General features: G+C 44.2%; 1 protein-coding gene across 3 annotated transcripts in view; it reads right to left on the bottom strand.

Moving 5' to 3' along the window:
• The window catches only part of ZNF346 (zinc finger protein 346), a 45,284-nt gene extending 32,602 nt beyond the window's left edge, over window positions 1–12,682 (bottom strand). For 2 of the 3 annotated variants that reach the window (XR_004900343.1, XM_028527963.2), the window contains exon 1: window positions 12,447–12,681. Coding sequence is in view for 2 of the 3 variants with exons in the window: in XM_028527963.2 (XP_028383764.1) it covers window positions 12,447–12,621 (175 nt within the window). In the remaining variant the exon portion in view is untranslated. Of the gene's footprint in view, window positions 1–12,446 lie in introns of all 3 variants that reach the window. The other variant, XM_036013608.1, reaches the window with a different exon arrangement.
• Between the last annotated feature and the right edge of the window lie 7,212 nt (window positions 12,683–19,894).

Here is a 19,894-nt window from a genome sequence, read left to right as displayed (position 1 = left end):
GATTTAAAAAAAGCGATTTTCAAATTTGCTCCACTAAAGATAATAACATTTTTCTTTTTATTCTAAAAATTTTTAAAGTTTTTATTTATTTATTTTTAGAGAGAGAAGGGAGGGAGATAGAGAGAGAGAGACAGAGAAACATCAATGTGTGGTTGCTGGGGGTTATGGCTTGCAACCCAGGAATGTGCCCTGGCTGGGAATCGAACCTGCGACACTTTAGTTCGCAGCCTGCGCTCAATTCACTGAGCTATGCCAGTCAGGGCTATTCTAAAATATTTTAAAAAACTGATTTTAGAGAGAGAGAGGAAGGGAGAGACAGAGAAAGAAACACTGATTTGTTGTTCCACTTATTTATGCATTCACTGGCTGCTTCTTGTATGTGCCCTGACTAGGGACTGAACACACAATCTTGGTGGATTGGGATGATACTCTAACCAACTGAGCTACCCAGCCAGGGCCAATAACATTTTCTTTTTATTTATTTATGTTTGATTGTTTGTTTGTTTATTTATTTTAAAGAGAGAGAGAGAAACATCAATGTGTGGTTGCCTGTCGAGCATCCCCCACAGGGGACCTGGCCCACAACCCAGGCATGTGCTCTGACTGGGAATCAAACCAGCATCCACTGAGCCACACCAGCCAGGGCACATTTTCTTATTATTTAAATTTATATTGGTATAGTAGCACACACAAAATTGGTCAGAAAATTGTATTGGGGTTTAATTATTAAAAGACTAGAGCATTCTTTCTGTATGAAAATAATTTGAGTTTCCGTTTATTATGGGAAAATTAAATTTATTTTTTTATTTTTTTAAATTTTATTTATTTATTTAACATATTTTATTGATTATGCTATTACAGTTGTCCCATTTCCTCCCTTCTCTCCCCTCCCCCCTGTACCCCCCTCCCGCCCACTTTTCCCCCCTTTAGTTCATGTCCATGTATCATACTTGTGAGTTCTTTAGTTTCTACATTTCCCGTACTATTCTTGCCCTCCCCCTATCTATTTCCAACCTACATTCTATGCTACTTATTCTCTATACCTTTTCCCCCTCTCTCCTCCTCCCACTCCCCTGCTGCTAACCCTCCATGTGCCCTCCATTTCTGTGGTTCTGTTCCTGTTCTAATTGTTTACTTAGTTTCTATTGGTTTTGCTTTAGGTGTGGTTGTTAATATTTGTGAGTTTGCTGTCCTTTTACTATACATGTCTTTTCTTTATCTTCTTTTCTTAGATAAGTCCCTTTAGCATTTCATAAAATAAGGGCTTGGTGATGATGAACTCCTTTAACTTGACCTTATCTGAGAAGCACTTTATCTGCCCTTCCATTCTAAACGAGAGCTTTGCTGGATAGAGCAATCTGGGATGTAGGTTCTTGTCTTTCATGACTTGGAATATTTCTTTCCAGCCCCTTCTTGCCTGTAAGGTCTCTTTTGAGAAATCAGCTGACAGTCTGATGGGAACTCCTTTGTAGGTGACTGTCCCCTTATCTCTTGCTGCTTCTAGGATTCTCTCCTTCATTTTTACCTTGGCTAATGTAATTATGATGTGCCTTGGTGCGTTTCTTCTTGGGTCCAACTTCTTTGGGGCTCTCTGAGCTTCTTGGATTTCTTAGAAGACTGTTCCCTTTGCTAGATTGGGGAAGTTCTCCTTTATTATTTGTTCAAATACGTGCTCAATCTGTTGCTTTTCCCCTTCCAATTCTGGTACCCCTATAATTCGGATATTGGAGCGTTTAAAGGTGTCTTGGATGCTCTTAATCTTTTCTTCAATTTTTTGAATTCTTATTTCGTCATGCTTTCCTGCTTGGTTGATTCTATCTTCCTTCTGGTCCACTGTATTGTTTTGAGACTCATATTCCTTCCTTTCACTATTGGCTCTCCTCCGCATATCTTCCTGCATCTCTTTTATGGTAACCTGCATCCTTTCATCTAGATTTCGTCCAAAATCTACCAGTTCCGTGAGCTTTCTGATCACCAGTGTTTTGAACTGCGCATCTGATAGATTGGCTAATTCTTGGTCACTCAAAAGGATGTGTCCTGGGGGACTGATCTGCTCTGTTGAAAACATATTTTTTCCCGTCTCTCCTTTTTTTTTTTTTTCCCCTGGTCTGGTTGCTCTTGTTACGGTGGGGGGGTGGGGGGGAGCCTTAGGTGCTCACCAGTCGCTAGATTGTGACGTTATATGTGGGGGTGGGGTGGGAGCGGGAGCAGGGACAGAAGAAAACAGTGGCAATAGTTCCGTTCTCCTGGACTCAGACCCTTGTCTGGGCTTCTGGGCCGCGAGTTCTGCCCTGGTCCACAATCGCTACCGCTCTGAGTCTGCCAGCTGCAGCTCGCGTACTCAGGGATCACCGCTGCCTTCTTGTGCTCCCGGATGGCTTTTGCGCCGAGTTCGCGCCAAACTTTCCACCGACCTCCACGCGCTGCCGACCCGAGCCAGCCCCGCGCCGGCCCGGCTCGTCTTCTCCTACCAGTCCGGATGAACGCGTCTACTTCAGCTTCTTGGCTGCCCGACTTCCATTCAGATAAATCCTCTGCCGGATCTGGGTGTTATTCTGATAGTAAATTATTGTTGTAAATTATTGTTTTTCTAATCTTGGTTGTACGAGGAGGTACGGTGCGTCCACCTATTCCTCCATCTTGCCGGAGGGGAACATTAAATTTAAAAACTGGTTTTCTTTTAAATGAATCAGAAGATGTAAAAAGAAATTTTGGAGGATAAGTATCAGAAGTAATTACCTTTCTGCCAATGAGAAAGGTAATTAATCCTACTCTTACATCGTAAGCACAAAATATTATCTAATACCAGCTAAATGTTCATAGTGGAAAACCATGGTTAGGAACTTGGGCTCCCTGGGCATCCTGACTTGGGTTCAAATCCTGCTTCTGTTACTTACTAGCTCTGTGATTTTGCAGAAATTACTTAACCTCCATCCCAGTTTTGTTTTATTTTTCTGGTATAAAATGGGAGGGCTGGTAACATGCATCTCAAGGAATGGTTTCTCCTATGGTTTTCCACATAAATCACTCAGCACAGCACCTCGTCTATTCTGCGCTCAATTTCAATGTTACTGTCAAATTATATTCTGGGCCCCGTGGTTCTGAGCAAATTAGTTATTTCCTATACCGCACCTGTGATATTTCTTAATCTAAAACTAAATAACTTAAAACTTTTCTCACTATTCTTTTTTGTTAAAGATTTTATTTATTTACTTTTAGGGAGAGAAGAAGGTAGGGAGAAAGAGAGGGAGAGAAACATCAATCAGGTGCCTCTTACATACCCCCAAATACAGATCTGGCCCACAACCCAGGCATGTGCCCTGACCTGGAATCAGACTGGTGACCTTTTGGTTTGTGGAATGACACCCAACCCACTGAACCACATTAGTCAGGGCTTTTCTCACTATTCTCACTCTGACTTTGAAACATATGAAATCACCTAACATATTACATAAGCTCCACTGTAGGAATTCATGGGATTACCTTCTTCTTAATTGTTGGGTGTTGTGAACAAATCTTGCCTTTTGGGAAGGGAGTAAAACCTCGCCCAGGGCAGGAGTCCCACTGTAGCACTGACAGCTGGAGGCAGGGTAGAGTCCAGATCACTTAGGGGACAGCAAGCCTACGTTTTTTACCATCCACTCTGGACCAAAGAGTGGTCCAGATGTCTTGCAGGGAGGCTCTTGGTAGACAGTTTTGATGTAACTCTTTTTACTTCACTAAATCTAAAACTTATCTATGCTTTTGGGCAGAAGGACTCTTGACTGGCTGTATTCTGTCTCTTGGGGTCTCTTGTTTATTTCCCCATTTTTCTCCTACAGTGCTTGAGGGAAATTCGTAGCATTACAGGCCTACCTCAAGAATCAAGAAACATCTCAAATAAACAATCTAACCTTACACCTAAAGGAACTAGAAAAAGAACAAACAAAGCCCAAAGTGAGTGGAAAGAAGGAAATAGTACAGATCAAGCAGAAATAAGTGAAATAGAATCTAAAAAAACAAAACAAAACAAAACAAACCAATACAAAAGATTGATGAAACCAAGAGATGGTTCTTTGAAAGGATAAACAAGATTGCTAAATATTTAGCCAGACTCATGAAGGAAAATTAGAGACGACCCAAATAAGTCAAATTAGAAATGAAAAGAGGAGTAACAACTGCCCTGGCTGGAGTGGTTCAGTGGACTGAGTGCCGGCCTGCAAACCAAAAGGTAGCCTGCTCTGTTCCCAGTCAGGGCACAGGCCTGGAGTATGGGCCAGGTCCCCAGTTGGGGTGTGCAAGAGGCAACCAACTGATGTTTCTCTTGCGCATTGATGTTTCTTTCCCTCTCTTTCCCCGACCCTTCCCTCTCTCTAAAAATAAATAAAGTAAATTTTAAAATCTTAAAAAAAAAGAGAGAAGTAACAACTGACACCGTAGAATACAAAGGATTTTAAGAAAGTAATACAGACACATATGCCAACAAAATGGACAATCTGGAAGAAACCAATAAATGCCTAGAAACATACAATCTCCCAAAACTAAATCAAGAAGAGAAAATCTGAACAGACCAATTACATTTTATAAAATTGAAGCAGTAATAATAATAATAATACACCCAAGAAACAAAAAACCTGAACCAGATGGCTTTACAAGTAATTTTTACCAAACACTCAAAGAAAAAATTACATCTGTCCTTCTCAAATTATTTCAAAAGAGTCAGGAGGAGGGAAGATTCCCTTGCTCATTCAACAAGGTCAGCATTAAACAAATTCCAAAGCCAGCTATTCAAAGGAAGACAAATTTAGGCCGATATTCCTGATGAACACAGATGCAAAAATCCTCAACAAAGGATTAGCAAACTGAATTCAGCAATACATTAAAATGACCACACACCATAATAAAGTGAGGACTAATTCCTCACATCCAAGGTTGGTACAATATACACAAATTAATTAACATGGTATCCCACATAAACAAATAAAGGTTAAGAAAATCATACAATCATCAATAGACGCAGAAAAAGCATTTGACAAAATCGAGCACCCACTTATGACAAAAACTCTCAGCAAAGTGGGACTACAGAGGACCACAGAGTATACACCCCAACATAATGAAGGACATATGAAGGCCATAATGAAGACAAACACACAGCTAATACCACACTCAACAGGGAAAAACTAAAAGCACTTCCCTTAAAACCAGGAAGAAGACAGAGATGTCCACTTTTGCCATTCTTACCCAACACAGTACTGGAAGTTCTAGCCACAGCAATCAGACAGAAAGAAGTAAAAGGCATAAATTGGAAAGGAAAAAGTAAAACTGTCATTATTTGCAGATGATATGATACTACATATAAAGAACACCAGAGAGTCTACCAAAAAACTACTAAACTGATAAATGAATTCAGCAATGTAGCAGGATACAAAATATGCAGAAATCAATTGCATTTTATATACAAATAACAACCTTTCTGAAAGGGAAGTGAAGAAAAAAATCCTACTTACAATTGCATCCAAAAAAATAAGGGGTAGCCTGGGGAGGGGACCGGGTCTGCACCCAGCAGCATGGCCCAGTTGCTCATTTCTGCTGGGGCTGGGGACACCTGAGGTGTGTCCTGCATGTTAGTCCACTCCCTGTGAGTCCCAGACCTGCTCCCAGTCAGGCTCCACCCGGTCCCTAGCAGAGCTGGGCCTGGGCTTCTGTGCAGAGGCCAGTGGCAGGTGGCCTGGGCAGCCTGCGTGGGCCTGAGGTGGGGGCTCCTCTCCCCACTGTGCCTCAGTTTCCCAAACAGGAAGACAATCCCGTGCATGACACTGGATGCTGCATCTGCCTGGGCCATGTTCACACCTAACCTGTCCGAAGTGCTTGTGTGGAGGCCCGGGGTGTCACCTGTGGGCTGGCCTGACATCCTCTTTGATTGGTGGGGAGACTGAGGCACAGAGTGTGGGATGTGTCCAAGATGTTGTAACCAGCAGACTGTGGATGTAAGCCCAAGTCCTTTGAAAGGGAGAAAAGGCCCTGGCTGGTGTGGCATAAATAAAATCTTTAAAAAGTGGGGGAGAAAGTCATGTCCCTGGAGCACACAGGTACGAGCTCCTCCGAGCGGCATAAAAACTCCACACTGGTGGCTCCTTATTCACGTGGTCATTTTTGACCCCCAAGTAAATTCATACAACTTGAGGGGTGTGGGGCCTGACTCCTGAGCACCCTCCATGGCCAGGGGCTCCCTGTACCAACTTTGAGGTGAGAGGTTTCATGTCCCACACAGCAACCAGAGTGATCGTAAGGCAAATACCAGACCAATCACTTTCCTGCTTAAATCCTTATCAACTAAGAATGTCCAAATCTATAGAGATTTTTAAAAAGATTTTATTTATTTATTTTTAGAGAGAGGGGAAGGGAGAGAGAGAGGGAGTGAAACATGGATATATGAGAGATACATCAATCGGTTGCCTCTGGCACACCCCCAAACAGGGACCTGGCCCACAACCCTGGTGTGTGTCCTAACTGGGAATTGAACCAGCAACCTTTCAGTTTGCAGGTCGGCACTCAGTCCACTGAGCCACACCAGTCAGGGCCAAATTGGTAGATAATTTTTATAAAAATTGATTTGAGCCAGAGGATAGACCTCGAAGCAGGATTTCAACAAACGAGATAACTGTTTCCAAGACAATGATAGTCTGCAGCTTCTATTACAGCATGTGGAATTAAGGAGGGAACCTAAGGAAGATTTCATGAAAGTGGGAGGAAGCAAGGTCTGGATCAGATTACAGGATAGTTAAGAATCTGTGCTCTCTTGAGAGTGATCTTGCTTTAGAAGGAGGGGTCTGGTCTGAAAAGGATGGTCAGGTACTAGAAGGAAGAGCCTGAAATGAGGCATTTCAAAGATGTGTTAATCTAGATGCAAGGAAACGATGAACAGGGCTTGCCCAAGACAGATACACCTTTTACCAAAGAAGTTATATGTCTGGGGTGTGACCACCCACCACGACCTGCCTAGTTGACAATTTATGATCACCCTGTGAGGTTAGTGTCCAAAGAAGCCCTTTTTCATCCGCATCCTCCATGCTGACTCTGGACTTAGATTGAAGTTGGTCCCTCACCACAGCCCTCCTGCACCGGCTCCCTTGACTGATCTAGGAGCCTTTCCATCTTGTGCTCTAGTTGCAGGAGCTTCCTGGTGTGTGCCAAGAGCCTGACCTTGAATTTCTCAGTGGCTCATACTTCCCATCTCTGCTGAAATCACCTCCTCCTAGAGGCTGAGGAGTTTATTTGCACAATAAAGTTTGAGGAGCACTGCTATAAAATAAATTATAAGATACTGAAGAAAGAAATGGAAGAATATACAAATAACTAGGAGCATATATTATGCTCACAAATGGGAAGAATTAACATCATTAAAGTGTCTAAACTATCCCAAGCAATCTACAGATTCAACCCAATTCCTATCAAAATGCCAATGGTGTATTTGACAGAACTAGAACAAATAATCAAAATATTTATATGGAACCACAAAAGACTCCTAATAGCTACAGCAATCGTGAGAAAGAAAAACAAGGTTGGAGGTATCACATTACGTGACATCAAAGTATAATACAAGGCTATAGTAATTAAAACAGCATGGTATGGGCATAAAAACAGCCACAGATCAGTGGAACAGACTAGAGAGTCAAAAATAAACCTACACTTATATGATCAATTAATACTTTCCAAAGAAGGCAAGAACATACAATGGAATAAAGACAGTTTATTCAATAAATGGTGTTGGAAAATTCAGACAGATACATGCAAAAAAAAAAAAAAAAGAAAGAAAAAACTAGACCACATACTGACACCATATAAACAATAAACTCAAATTGGATTAAAGACTTAAATGTAAGGCTTAAAACCATAAAATTCCTAAAAGAAACCATCGGCAGTAAAATCTCTGACATTTCTTTTAGCAGTATTTTTTTCTGATACATCTTGAGCAAGAAAAACAAAAGAAAAAGTAAACAAAAGGGACTGCATCAAACTAAAATGTTTTTGCACCACAAAGAACACCATTAACAAAATGAAAAGACAACCCACTGAATGGGAGAACATATTCACCAATGATACAACTGATAAGGGATTAATATCCAGAATTTAGGGACTTCTGGCCAAGATGGAGGCATAGGTAGACACACTGTGCCTCCTCATACAACCAAGGTAGGCACAACAACAACTTAGAAACAGAATAACAACCAGAACTGAGAGAAAATTGATCTGAATGGAAGTCGGACAACCAAGGAGTTAAAATAGACACGTTCATTCAGACTGGTAGGAGGGGTGGAGTTGGGCAGCCGGCTCGGGTCATGGCACCAAGAGCAGAGAGCATTGGGACCGGGTGTGTAAGGCATCTGGAGCCCACAAGACTGCAGTGGGCGGACCCTGAGCTTGCAAGCAGCAGCTGGCAGACCCTGGCCAAGGGGTGGCAACCGGCAGACCCAGCAAGGTGGCGACTGTGAAGCAAGGCACTCCACACAACCCAGGATCCCAGTGCTGGGAAATAGAGCCTCGGGGCACTGATTGAAAACACTTACGGGGGTTGAGGCGCAGAGAGAGACTCCCAACCTCACAGGCCCTTGGAAAGTCCCACAAGCCCACCCACATGGGAATTGGCACCAGAGGGGCCCAGTTTGCTGAGGGGAAGCAGCGGAAGGGGCTGAGGTCCAACAGAGAGTGGAGCAAGTGCCACTGTTTCCTCTTGGACTCCGCCCCCACATACAACGTCACAATCCAGCAACTGAGGTGCCCCGCCCTGGTGAACACCTAAGGCTCTGCCCCTCACACTTAACAGGTGAGACCAGGCCAAAGGTGGGGGGGAAGATGGCTCAAACAGAATCGAAAGCCTTGCAATCAGTACTTTTAAGCCACAGAGAGATAGCCAACCTATCAGATGAACAGTTCAAAGCACTGGTGATCAGGATGCTCACAGAATTGGTTGATTTTGGTTGCAAATTAGATGAAAAAATGAAGGCTACAATAAGTGAAGTGAAGAAAAATGCACACGGAACCAACAGTGATGGAATGAAAGCTGGGTCTCACATCAATGGAGTGGACCAGAATGAAGAAAAAAACATACAACCAGAAAAGAATAAAGAAATAAGAAGTCAAAAAAATGGGGAAAGGCTTAGGAACCTCCAGGACATCTTTAAATGTTCCAACATCCGAATTATAGGGGTACCAGAAGGAGAACAGGAAGAGCAACAAGTGGAAAACTTATTTGACCAAATAATAAAGGAGAACTTCCCCATTCTGGCAAGGAAATAGACTTCCAGGAAGTCCAGGAAGCTCAGAGAGTCCCAAAGAAGTTGGACCCAAGGAGGAACACACCAAGGCACATCATAATTACATTAGCCAAGGTAAAAATAAAAGAGAGAATCCTAGAAGCAGCAAGAGATAAGGGGACAGTCACCTACAAAGGAGTTCCCATAATACGGTCAGCTGATTTCTCAAAAGAGACCTCAGAGGCAAGAAGGGGCTAGAAAGAAGTATTCCAAGTCATGAAAGGCAAGGACCTACATTCCAGATTGCTCTATCCAGCAAAGCTTTCATTTAGAATGGAAGGGCAGATAAAGTGCTTCTCAGATAAGGTCAAGTTCAAGGAGTTCATCATCGCCAAGCCCTTATTATATGAAATGTTAAGGGACTTATCTAAGAAAAGAAGATAAAAAAACATGTATAGTAAAATGACAGCAAACTCACAATTATTGACGACCACACCTAAAACAAAAACAAAAACAAATTAAGCAAACAACTAGAACAGGAACAGAACCACAGAAATGGAGATCACATGGAGGGTTAGCAACAGGGGAGTGGGAGGAGGAGGGGGAAAAGGTACGGAGAATAAGTAGCATAGATGGTAGGTAGAAAATAGACAGGGGGAGGGCAAGGATAGTATGGGAAATGTAGAAGCTAAAGAACTTATGACACATGGACATGAACTAAAGGGGAGGAATGTGGGTGGGAGAGGGTGTGCAGGGTGGAGGGGAATGAAGGGGGGGCAAATGGGAACTGTAATAGCATAATAAAATATATTTTAAAAATATCCAGAATTTACAAAGAACTCATACAACTTAACAGCCCCCCCCCCCGCCCCCAATAATCCAATTATAAAATGGGCAAGGGCCTGAATAAACACTTTTCCAAAGAGGACAAACAGATGGCCAATAATAGGCATATGAAAAGAACTCAAATCACTAATCATAAGAGAAATGCAAATTAAACCACAAGGAGATATCATCTCACACCTGTGAGAATGACTGTTATCAATAAATCAGCAACAGCAAGTGCTGGCGAGGATGCGGAGAAAGGGACATATAAATATTGCAGAGGGCAGGAAATGAACGAGGCTGTAAGTGACTGTACCTTCATACACACGTAAAGAGACAGTTCCGTCTTCAGTGCACAGTTGCTCTGTTCCATGTCCCCTGAAGACAAAGGTAACCTTCCTTTTTGTGCACCCCCACCTCTTAAACATTCCTCTTTACTGAACCCACTGCATTATAATAAAACTGCTTTGGTGTCTGCTTCCTGGACTCAACTACAAGCCCTACCCAGGGCAAGTGCAGTCTTTTCCTCATCTCCGACACACAACCAGTCTTGGGAATAGAGCAGGCATCGGTGAATGTCCAATCAATGAAAGGAAAATTGCGGGGAGAGGGGAGGGGTGGGTGGGCAACTTTGTACCACAGTAGTTTGAAAGTATGAGAGTGGGCATCTGTAGTAATTTAGGAATCAGGCTAGACTAGTTTTTAAACTGGAGAAGTATATATACAAGGTCTGTCCAGAAGGTATCCAGCCATGTAATATGAAAAATAGAGACATTTATTGAAGAAGATACAAAAAACATTGTACATAGAACAATGATGCCTCAGTCCCCTTCAATGTAGGCACCTTGGGACCTCACACAGTTCCCTCAATTGCCATCAGCTGTCCTGTTGTATTTTCTTGAATCTCATCAATGTTGTGAAATCCATGCCCTTTCAAAGGTGATTTTAATTTTGGGAAAAACAAAACAAAACAAAACAAAACAGAAGTCACAGGGTTCCAAATCTGGGCCATAGAGGGGCTGAGTCACCTGGGTGATTTGATGTTTTGCCAAAAAACCTCTGCAGGAGATGTGATACATGAGCGTGTGTATTCTCCTGATGAAGCTGCCAATTACCAGTTGCCCATAGCTCCAGCCTTCTGAATAATCCTAATACTTTCCACAGAGGAATGTTCAAGCTTAATGCAAAACTTGATGCAGCATGGTTGCTGTACTCAGTCATTTTGAATTCGAGATCCACCCAGTCCACATGATCACCCAATGGGTCTATCGCCCCCACTGACTAGTACAGTGAAGTCATCATTGTTCACCCATGTGCATTCCAGTCCACTCCCCTCTGTGGCAAGGTTACATCGATATCCCACAAACGGATCTCCTTGTATTAATAATGGCTGGGCTTTTTCTGGACAGACCTTGTATGTCAGGGTATACGAGGTCTGTGTACCACCCCAAACTGAAACATATAGTCCTTGGATGTGGTTAAAAATTCCACTTTACCCCAGGGCAATCAGTTCACAGTTCACAGGCAACATATTCAACTTTCCAAGGTTAGTCTGCTCAGCAAGCACACCAACTATTAGAAACCTGATGGCCCTGCAGATTACTGGCCAGGATCAGCACAGAAGCCCAGAGAGTTGGTGCACCTTTGGGTAGAGTTGAGCAGCTAGTTCTCCCAAGGACTGGTCAGGGCAGTTTGGGCCATCTCCTCTATCTCTGCCTTACCCACTGTCAGGTAAAATGTAGAGCAAGCTGGAAGCTTGCTTCTCAGGTAACAGGCCCCCATCTCAGAAAAGGGTAGAGGCCAGACAACTGCAAACAGGGGTAAGCCAGGGCTCCACCACCAAGGCCCTGCCACCAAGGCCAGGCAAAAGGCCCTCTAGAGCGCTTGAAGTGTGGGGCATGAGAGACGGGAGGATGGAGACACCAGGGATGGCGGAGCCTGGAGACTGGGACGACGAAGAGTCAGGAGGAAATGCTGAGGGAGCTACGAATCTGGCGGGGGAGGTTCTGTGGGTGTAACAGAAGGCCTGGAGAGGGATTACAGTTCACAAATTTGGGAGGAGCTGCGCTCTGGTGGGTGAGGAAGGCGGGGCAGAAACACGCGAGGCCCTGGGCGTGAGAAGGCCCTTTTCCATTTGTACACGGGGTCCCGATTCCCCACGTGCCGCGGCCTCGATTTTCAGGAACTGGCCCGCGGTGCCCGGGCCTGATGGGGTGCACGAGTCCGGGAGTCCCCGAGTGCGTCACGCAAAGAGGCGGCCCGGGAGCCAGGGGGTGTGACCGTAGACCCGGCGGCTGGCCAGCGCTCTCGTCCGCTCCTGCCACTCCCGGCGCAACGCACAAGTGGGCGAGAGGCTCCCTTCCTCCGAGACCCTCCCCCTGGACTCACCTTCTTCCCTCCCCACTGGTTGGGCCCCAGAAACGGCTTCCCACAGGCGGCACGCCCTCTCGCGGTCGAATCGCAGCCCGTCCGGTTCCCGGCCCTCCCGCTCCTCCGAGCTTCTGTAGGGCCGGGCCCCTCCGCCGTCCTTGGCCTCCACCGTTCCCAACGCAGGATATTCCATCTTTCCCGCAAGCCCAAACCCACCGAGAGTCGCTCTTGAACCTCGGTCTCGCGAGATGTAGTTGGGAGGGTGACTTTGCCTGGCTAGCAAATCTCGCGAGGTTGGGAGCCGCAGACTGTGTTGCGCGGTACCGGACCTGGCGGTTCTTTGGCGTGGTGGCTGGTGGGGAGCGCGGATGGTCCGCTGTAGTTTCAGTAGTTGGGCGGCAGGTTCCTAGCAGTCCCCTCCCGTCTGGACGGGCTCGTGCAGTCCTTGGCTCTCGGTTCGCACTTGGCTCACGGTCAGCCTTTGACACTTTCTCATTCGTTCTCGTGAAGGCTGTGTGATGTGGGAATATTTTCCCTATTTCACTGGTAGGGAAATGAGACCCAGAACCTTGAAGCGGTGTCTTCAAGAGCTCACCGCTGCTCTGACCGGTGTGCCTTTACTTGGTCGGGCGTCTTCCACAGAGCGAAAGGTTGCCTGTGGGTTCCTGGTCAGGGCACATGCCTGGATTGCAGGTTTGGTCCCTGGTTCAGGCGTGATGTTTCTTGCATCAATATTTCTCTCTCTGTCTTTCTCCCTCCCTTTCCCCTCCCTCTTCAGGTACATAAATAAAATTTTAAGAGGAAAAAAGTTCACTACTAGTAAGTTAGTGGAAAAGCAGAACTCCCATCTCTAAACTAAATAGGTACCATTTGCGTTCCAGCTGCTTAATCCCCACCCCCGACCTCTCTGAATTCCTTTCTGATGTACGCGTCAATTCTGTAATTCTATTGGAGCCACCCTCTCTTGCCAAAATTATTATTATAGAGTCTGCTGGTCCCTTCCTTTGCCCTTCAGGTATTCCCAGCACAGCAGCCCAGTGATCCTCTTGAAACAAGCCATATTATGACACCCTGGTGTTCAAACTCTTCAACACCTTTCTATCCCATTCTTCAAATAGCTCAAGGCCTGAGTTTGGCCAACAGGATCCTACACACTCTGCCTTCCCTTAACCTCTCTGGCCTTATCTCCCACTGTGTTTGTTAGCCTCCAGCCCCTTCCTTCCTGTGCCAGTGACCCTGGCCTCCTAAAATGCATTTCCCCCCTTTGTCCTCAGGGCTCAGCCTCTCTTCTTTGGCGAATGTATCTAAAATTTTACCTCACCGAACACACTTCACGTCCTTTCCTGCTTTATTTATTATTTTTTATTTATTTGTTTTTATGGAGGGAGGGAGAGAGAGAGAGAGGCATCCATTTGTTGTTCCACTTATGTATGCGTTCATTGGTTGCTTCTTGTAAGTGCCCTGACTGAGGATGGAATCCACAACCTTGGCATATCAGGAGGATTCTCTAACCTCTAACCTGAGCTTCTTGGCCAGGGCATATTTGTTTTTCCCTCCTTAACACTTATCATTATCAGGCATAGTTTGTGCTTTACTTTTTTTTTTTTATCTTCCTTATTGTTTGTTTCCCTACTAAAAGGCAAGACCCAAGAAAGCACGGATTTTTGTGTATTTTTTTCTCTCAGCTGAATTCCCATCACCTTGAAAGAGGGCCTGGACCCTCATAGGTGCATTTGAAATATTTATGGACTGCCTGGCTGGCATAGCTCAGTGGATTGAGTGCAGGCTGCGAACCAAAGTGTCGCAGGTTCCATTCCCAGCCAGGGTACATGCCTGGGTTGCAGGCCATAACCTCCAGCAACCGCACATTGATGTTTCTCTCTATCTCCCTCCCCTCCCTCTCTAAAAATAAATAAAAATAAAATCTTTACAAAAGAGAGAAATATTTGTGGACTGAATGAAACTTTCAAGGCAATTATCTTATTTCAACCTTATTTATGCAAATGTTTACTTAGGGTTAGATGTTGTTTTGGCCATTGGAATACAGTGGTGAACTAAACAGGGAGGCTCTGTTAGACCGTTTTTTATTCTAGTGGAGGACAGTGTAATAAACAAGTAATAGATAGTAATAAATATAAAGGAGGAAAATGAAACAGGAATATACTTTTGGTGAATAATATGGGAGGAACATTGCGGTAGTTAGAGAAAAGCTCTAAAAAAATGACATTTTACCTAAGATCTCATCGATGAGAAGGCACGACCAAAGAGCTGGGAAAACTGGTCCAGGGAGAGGAACAGAAGGTGCAAAGGCCCCGAAGCAGGAATGAACTTACTGTGTTGGGAGAACAGGAAAAAGAATAGTATGGTTGGAGCCCAGCGAACAAAGAGGAAAGGGGTAGCAGAGGAGGCCAAAGAGAGACAGATTTTTCTTACCTGAGATCACACAGCTCATCATTGGAATTGACTCATTTCTAATACAAGTATTCGGCACAACCTCTGTGTCAGGCCTCATGTTGGGCTCTGGAACTTCCAGTGCAACAGATGAGTAATGTCTGTGCAGTGCTTTTCAGGTCACGAAGCACCTTTAACCTTCGTTATAATATGTAATCCTCAAGGTGGTTCTCCAGTGAGGGATTTCTACGTATTCAACAATGAAGAAAATGACTGGGAGACTCGAACATTTTATCGAGGTCACGTAGCACAGTGACAGAACCTGTGTTTGAAAACTGGTCCTCAGACTGCAAATCCATGTCCTTTTGCTAATGCCAGGCGACTAGTCTAAAAGCCAACGGTTATATGCCCTTATTTATCTTAAGGAAGATTTGTAATTACTTAGATTTGCACAGCATGAGTTATTCAGCTAGAAATCACAACTGATAGAGGGCATTTTTGTTAAAGTCTCAGATCTGATGGATTTTTTTTTTTACCATAGTAGAGCAAATCCTGGGAGTGGAGTACTTAGGATGTTGTGCATGTTAGAAAATAGGCTTCCCTCCCCTCATTCTCAATCCCATTAAATGCTATTTATTCAAGGATTTAAATAAATAGAAATAATTTCTATTCAGTGAATGCCATCAAGGTTTGTCACCTGTGCCACTGAGACAGCATCCTGAGCTACAACTCTGAATGGCTGAACCACCCTCACTGTCACCAGTTTTCTGCTATGTATTTTATTTTTAGAGAGGGAAGGGAGGGCAAAAGAGAGAGAGAGAGAGAAACAATGTGTGGTTGCTGGGGGCTGTGGCCTATAACCCAGGCATGTGCCTTCGCTGGGAATTGAACCTGCGATACTTTGGTTCGCAGCCCGCGCTCAATCCACTAAGCTACGCCAGACAGCGCTTTTTTATTTTTATGTTTAATATATTTACTGATTATGCTATTATAGTTGTCCCATTTTTTTCTTTCCTCTACTCCCTTCCACCCTGTACACCCCCTCCCACCATCATTCCCCCACCTTAGTTCATGTCCATGGGTCGTACATGTAAGTTCTTTAGCTTCTCCATTTCCCATACCACTCTTAACCTCCCCCTGTCTATTTTGTACCTACCATTTACGCTACTTATTCCCTGTACCTTCCCCCTCTCCCCCTTTCCACTGATAACCCTCCATGTTATCTCTAGTTCTGTGAATCTGTTCCTACTCTATTTGCTTGTTTAGTTTGTTTTTTTGTTTTTTTTTTTAGGTTCAGTTGTTGACAGTTGTGAGTTGCTGTCATTTTTACTGTTCACATTTTTTATCTTCTTCTTTTTTTAGATAAGTCCCTTTAACATTTCATATAATATGGGCTGGGTGATGATGAACTCCTTAATTTGACCTTATCTGGGAAGCACTTGATCTGCCCCTTCCATTCTAAATGATAGCTTGCTGGATAGAGTCATCTTGATGTAGGTCTTTGCTTTTCATGACTTGGAATACTTCTTTCCAGCCCCTTCTTGCCTACAAGGTCTCTCTTGAGAAATCAGCTGACAGTCTCATGGGAACTCCTTTGTAAGTAACTATCTTCTTTCCTCTGGCTGCTTTTAAGATTCTCTCCTTATTTTTAATCTTGGGTAATGTAATTATGATGTGCCTTGGTGTGTTCCTCCTTGGGTTCAACTTCTTTGGGACTCTCTGAGCTTCCTGGACTTCCTGGAAGTCTATTTCCTTTGTCAGATTGGGGAAGTTCTCCTGCACTATGTTTTCAAATAAGTTTTCAATTTCTTGCTCTTCCTCTTCTCCTTCTGGCACCCCTATGATTAGGATGTTGGAACATTTAAAGTTGTCTCGAATGTTCCTAAGCCTCTCCTCATTTTTTTTAATTTTAATCATTGTTCAAGTACAGTTTTCTCCCCCCTACTCCCATTCCAGCCCACCCACCCAAATCATTTTTTTGAATTCATGTTTCTTTATCCTGTTCTGCTTGAATGTTTCTTTCTTCCTTCTGCTCCAAACCATTGATTTGAGTCCTGGTTTCCTTCCTTTCACTGTTGGTTCCCTGTACATTTTTCTTTATTTCACTTTTCATGGCCTTCACTTCTTCCTCTATTTTTTGACCATACTCAACCATTTCTGTGAGCATCCTCATTACCAGTGTTTTGAACTGTGCATCTGACAGGTTGTCTATCTCTTCATCACTTAGTTGTATTTTTTTTCTGGAGCTTCAATCTTTTCTTTCATTTGGGCCATTTTTTTTGTCTTGGTACGCCAGTCTGGATGAATGTTTCCTATTTAACTCTGTGGTTGCAAGCAAGGAGTATCTACCTACACCTCCATCTTGGCTAGAAGTCTCCTCTGCTGCTGCGTATTTTTGTTAAGTCCTTCCCATGATGCCTGCACCTGGATTCCTTGCTGGGAGCTGACAGTGCAGGTAGTGCAATGTATTTACAGGGCTGGCTTTTTATTTCTTCCCTGTGGGAAACAAGAACCATTTCTCAACATGTTCTGTGTATTGTTGCTGTGGGAGAAGACCAATCCCAAGGGAGCGACTTTGCCGAGAGACAGGAATTGGCCACAGTTTAGCAGATGTTTCAGTTGGGTAAATACTGACTCTGTGTGTGTGCAGCTAACTCAAACTGCAGAGCTCAATAAAATATAGTTTTTGCTCTCAGGGAGATTAAACTCTAGAGAAGAAAGTATCTACTATATACTTAACATCACAGAGTATGTGTTAACTGCTGTAATAGAAGTGACAACTGTTTTGATTGTACCTGGGATTTAATTTACAGAGGTGACTAAATGATGACACAGGAGTTCAATGACATCGAAATTTTTTGTGTTTTTTTAAATATGTAGAAATATTTTTAAAGTCATATTCAAATTATTTTTTAAGGTTTTATTTATTTTATTTTTTTAGAGAGCGGAAGGGAGGGAGAAAGAGAGGGAGAGAAACATCAGTGTGTGGTTGCCTCTCATGTGCCCCACAATAGGGACCTGGCCCACAACCCAAGCATGTGCCCTGACTGAGAATCTAATGGGTGACCCTTTGGTTTGCAGGCAGGTGCTCAATCCACTGAGCCACACCAGCCAAGGCTGAAAGTTTTTTTACTTTTTAAAATTTATTGGTTTTACTTAATTTTTCAAATCCCCATCCAAGGACATGCTCATTGATTTTAGAGAGAGGGGAAGGGAGGAAGTTAGAGGGAGAGCATCATCGATGTGAAAGAGAAACATCGATTGGTTGCCTCTCTCATGTGCCCCAACTGGGGACCAAATCACCAGGCATGCATGTGCCCTGACCAGGAATCGAACCTGCAACCTTTTGGTTTATAGGACAATGCTCCAACCAACTCAGCCACACTGGCCAGGGTGAATGTTTTATTACTCATCATTCTCAAGAGAGGAGGGGCATGCCACACTACGGCAAGGGCCAGATGGGGAAGTACCAGGCTTGTTCAGGGGCAGAGGGAGCAAATGGAGAGCAAAGTCCAGAGTCTTTATTGTGTTTTCTGAAGGTAGGAGTGGGTCAGTCAAGGTTAGCAGCCTAGGATTGGCTAGTTGGAATAATTTCAGCAGGCTCCGAGCTGCAGGGGTGGCTCCCTTATTGTCTGGGGTGATCCAGGGCAGGGAGAATATGGGCTGGTTTGTGAGGTGAAGGAGGTGGTGCAGGGACGGGCTTTGGATTGGTTGGTTTGTACATGAAAGGTGAGCTCGAGGACACACTGTGTGCTATCTCTAGGACTTATCTCGCCTTGACAGAGGCTGGCCCACCTTGGTCCATAAGGGCCCCAAGATGTCAAAGTATCAAAACACAGAAATTACAACATGATAAAAGAACAATGGATGAGGTGTGACATCAAAGCCACTGTCGTGGGGATCATGATAGTACCCGGGTTCCCCTACCTGAGGCTTTCTGCTTCTCAGGTCTGTGACACACTTAGCTGGTAGAGGTGGCCGCAGATTAGGTTTTACAACAAGACTTGAACAAGTGTTGTTTGACTCAGAACCTTGAGGTTGGTGTCTAAAACACAGGGTGCTCGGGGCAAAACTGGAAAGACCACACCTCCGGGGGACACAGCTTTGCTTATAGTTCTTCCTGGGCTGGTTATTCTTATGCTGCCTTCTCAGCTGTAGGGAAGCGATGTCTTCAGGGGATGCCAGGCTTTAATTCCCAAGACAACTGGAGCACACAGAGTATGCTGATACCAGAAGGGATTCCAGAGGCTTTTGAGAAGGAGAGGGAGGAGGTGCATTAGACTACATTCCAGTACAGCTCCCCAACTTCTTCCAAGTCACAGCCCACTTAGAAAATAAGCATATCTGTATGGCAAATTAGAGTAAACCAGGAAGGATGCCTCTTCCCATCGCCCGGTGGCCGTCTAGGACTGTGATGGAGACTGTATCAGTGAATCCCACGTTTCTGCATAATTCCTAGAACCAGTTTCAGTTAGTAGCATGTGCATTGCTGATGGATCAGAGTGACTTAGTGGAGTTTAAAGTACCCCCAAGGAAATCCAGAATGGCCTAAGACAATCTAATGAAAACTATCATCTCTATGGAAGGATTGCCTAGAAATTGGAATAGCTGTTAAACTGGCATAGCAGTTTGAGACACATCTAATTGATAGGCTTCATTAGAGCCCACTGTATTATGTGCTGGTGTCTTAGTCATTCAGTCTGCTACAGCAAAGCACCATTACACTGAGTGGCTTAAATGACACACATTTCTTTTTCTCAGTTCTGAAGGCTGAGCAGATCAAGGTGCTCACATATTGGATATCTGGTGAGAGCCTTCTTTCTGACCTCTTCTCCCTCTGTGCTCAAATGGCCGAAGAGGTGAGGGAGCTCTATGGGACCCTTTTATAAGGACACTGATTCCTGATAGCCTAATCATCTCCTCAGTGCCCACCTCCTAGCACCATCATAGTGGAGGTTAGGGTTTCAACATTACAAATTTGGGGAGGTCATGAACATTCAGTATATCGCAGCCAGGGCCTGTACTAGACCCCTCACCTAGAGTACTTCCGTGGCTCCGCATTACTTGCAGGGGAA

Source organism: Phyllostomus discolor, chromosome 13 (assembly GCF_004126475.2).
Source record: "Phyllostomus discolor isolate MPI-MPIP mPhyDis1 chromosome 13, mPhyDis1.pri.v3, whole genome shotgun sequence".
NCBI lineage: Eukaryota > Metazoa > Chordata > Mammalia > Chiroptera > Phyllostomidae > Phyllostomus > Phyllostomus discolor.
Note: the sequence above shows the minus strand (reverse complement) of the source record. Positions and strands in the feature narration are given on the sequence as shown.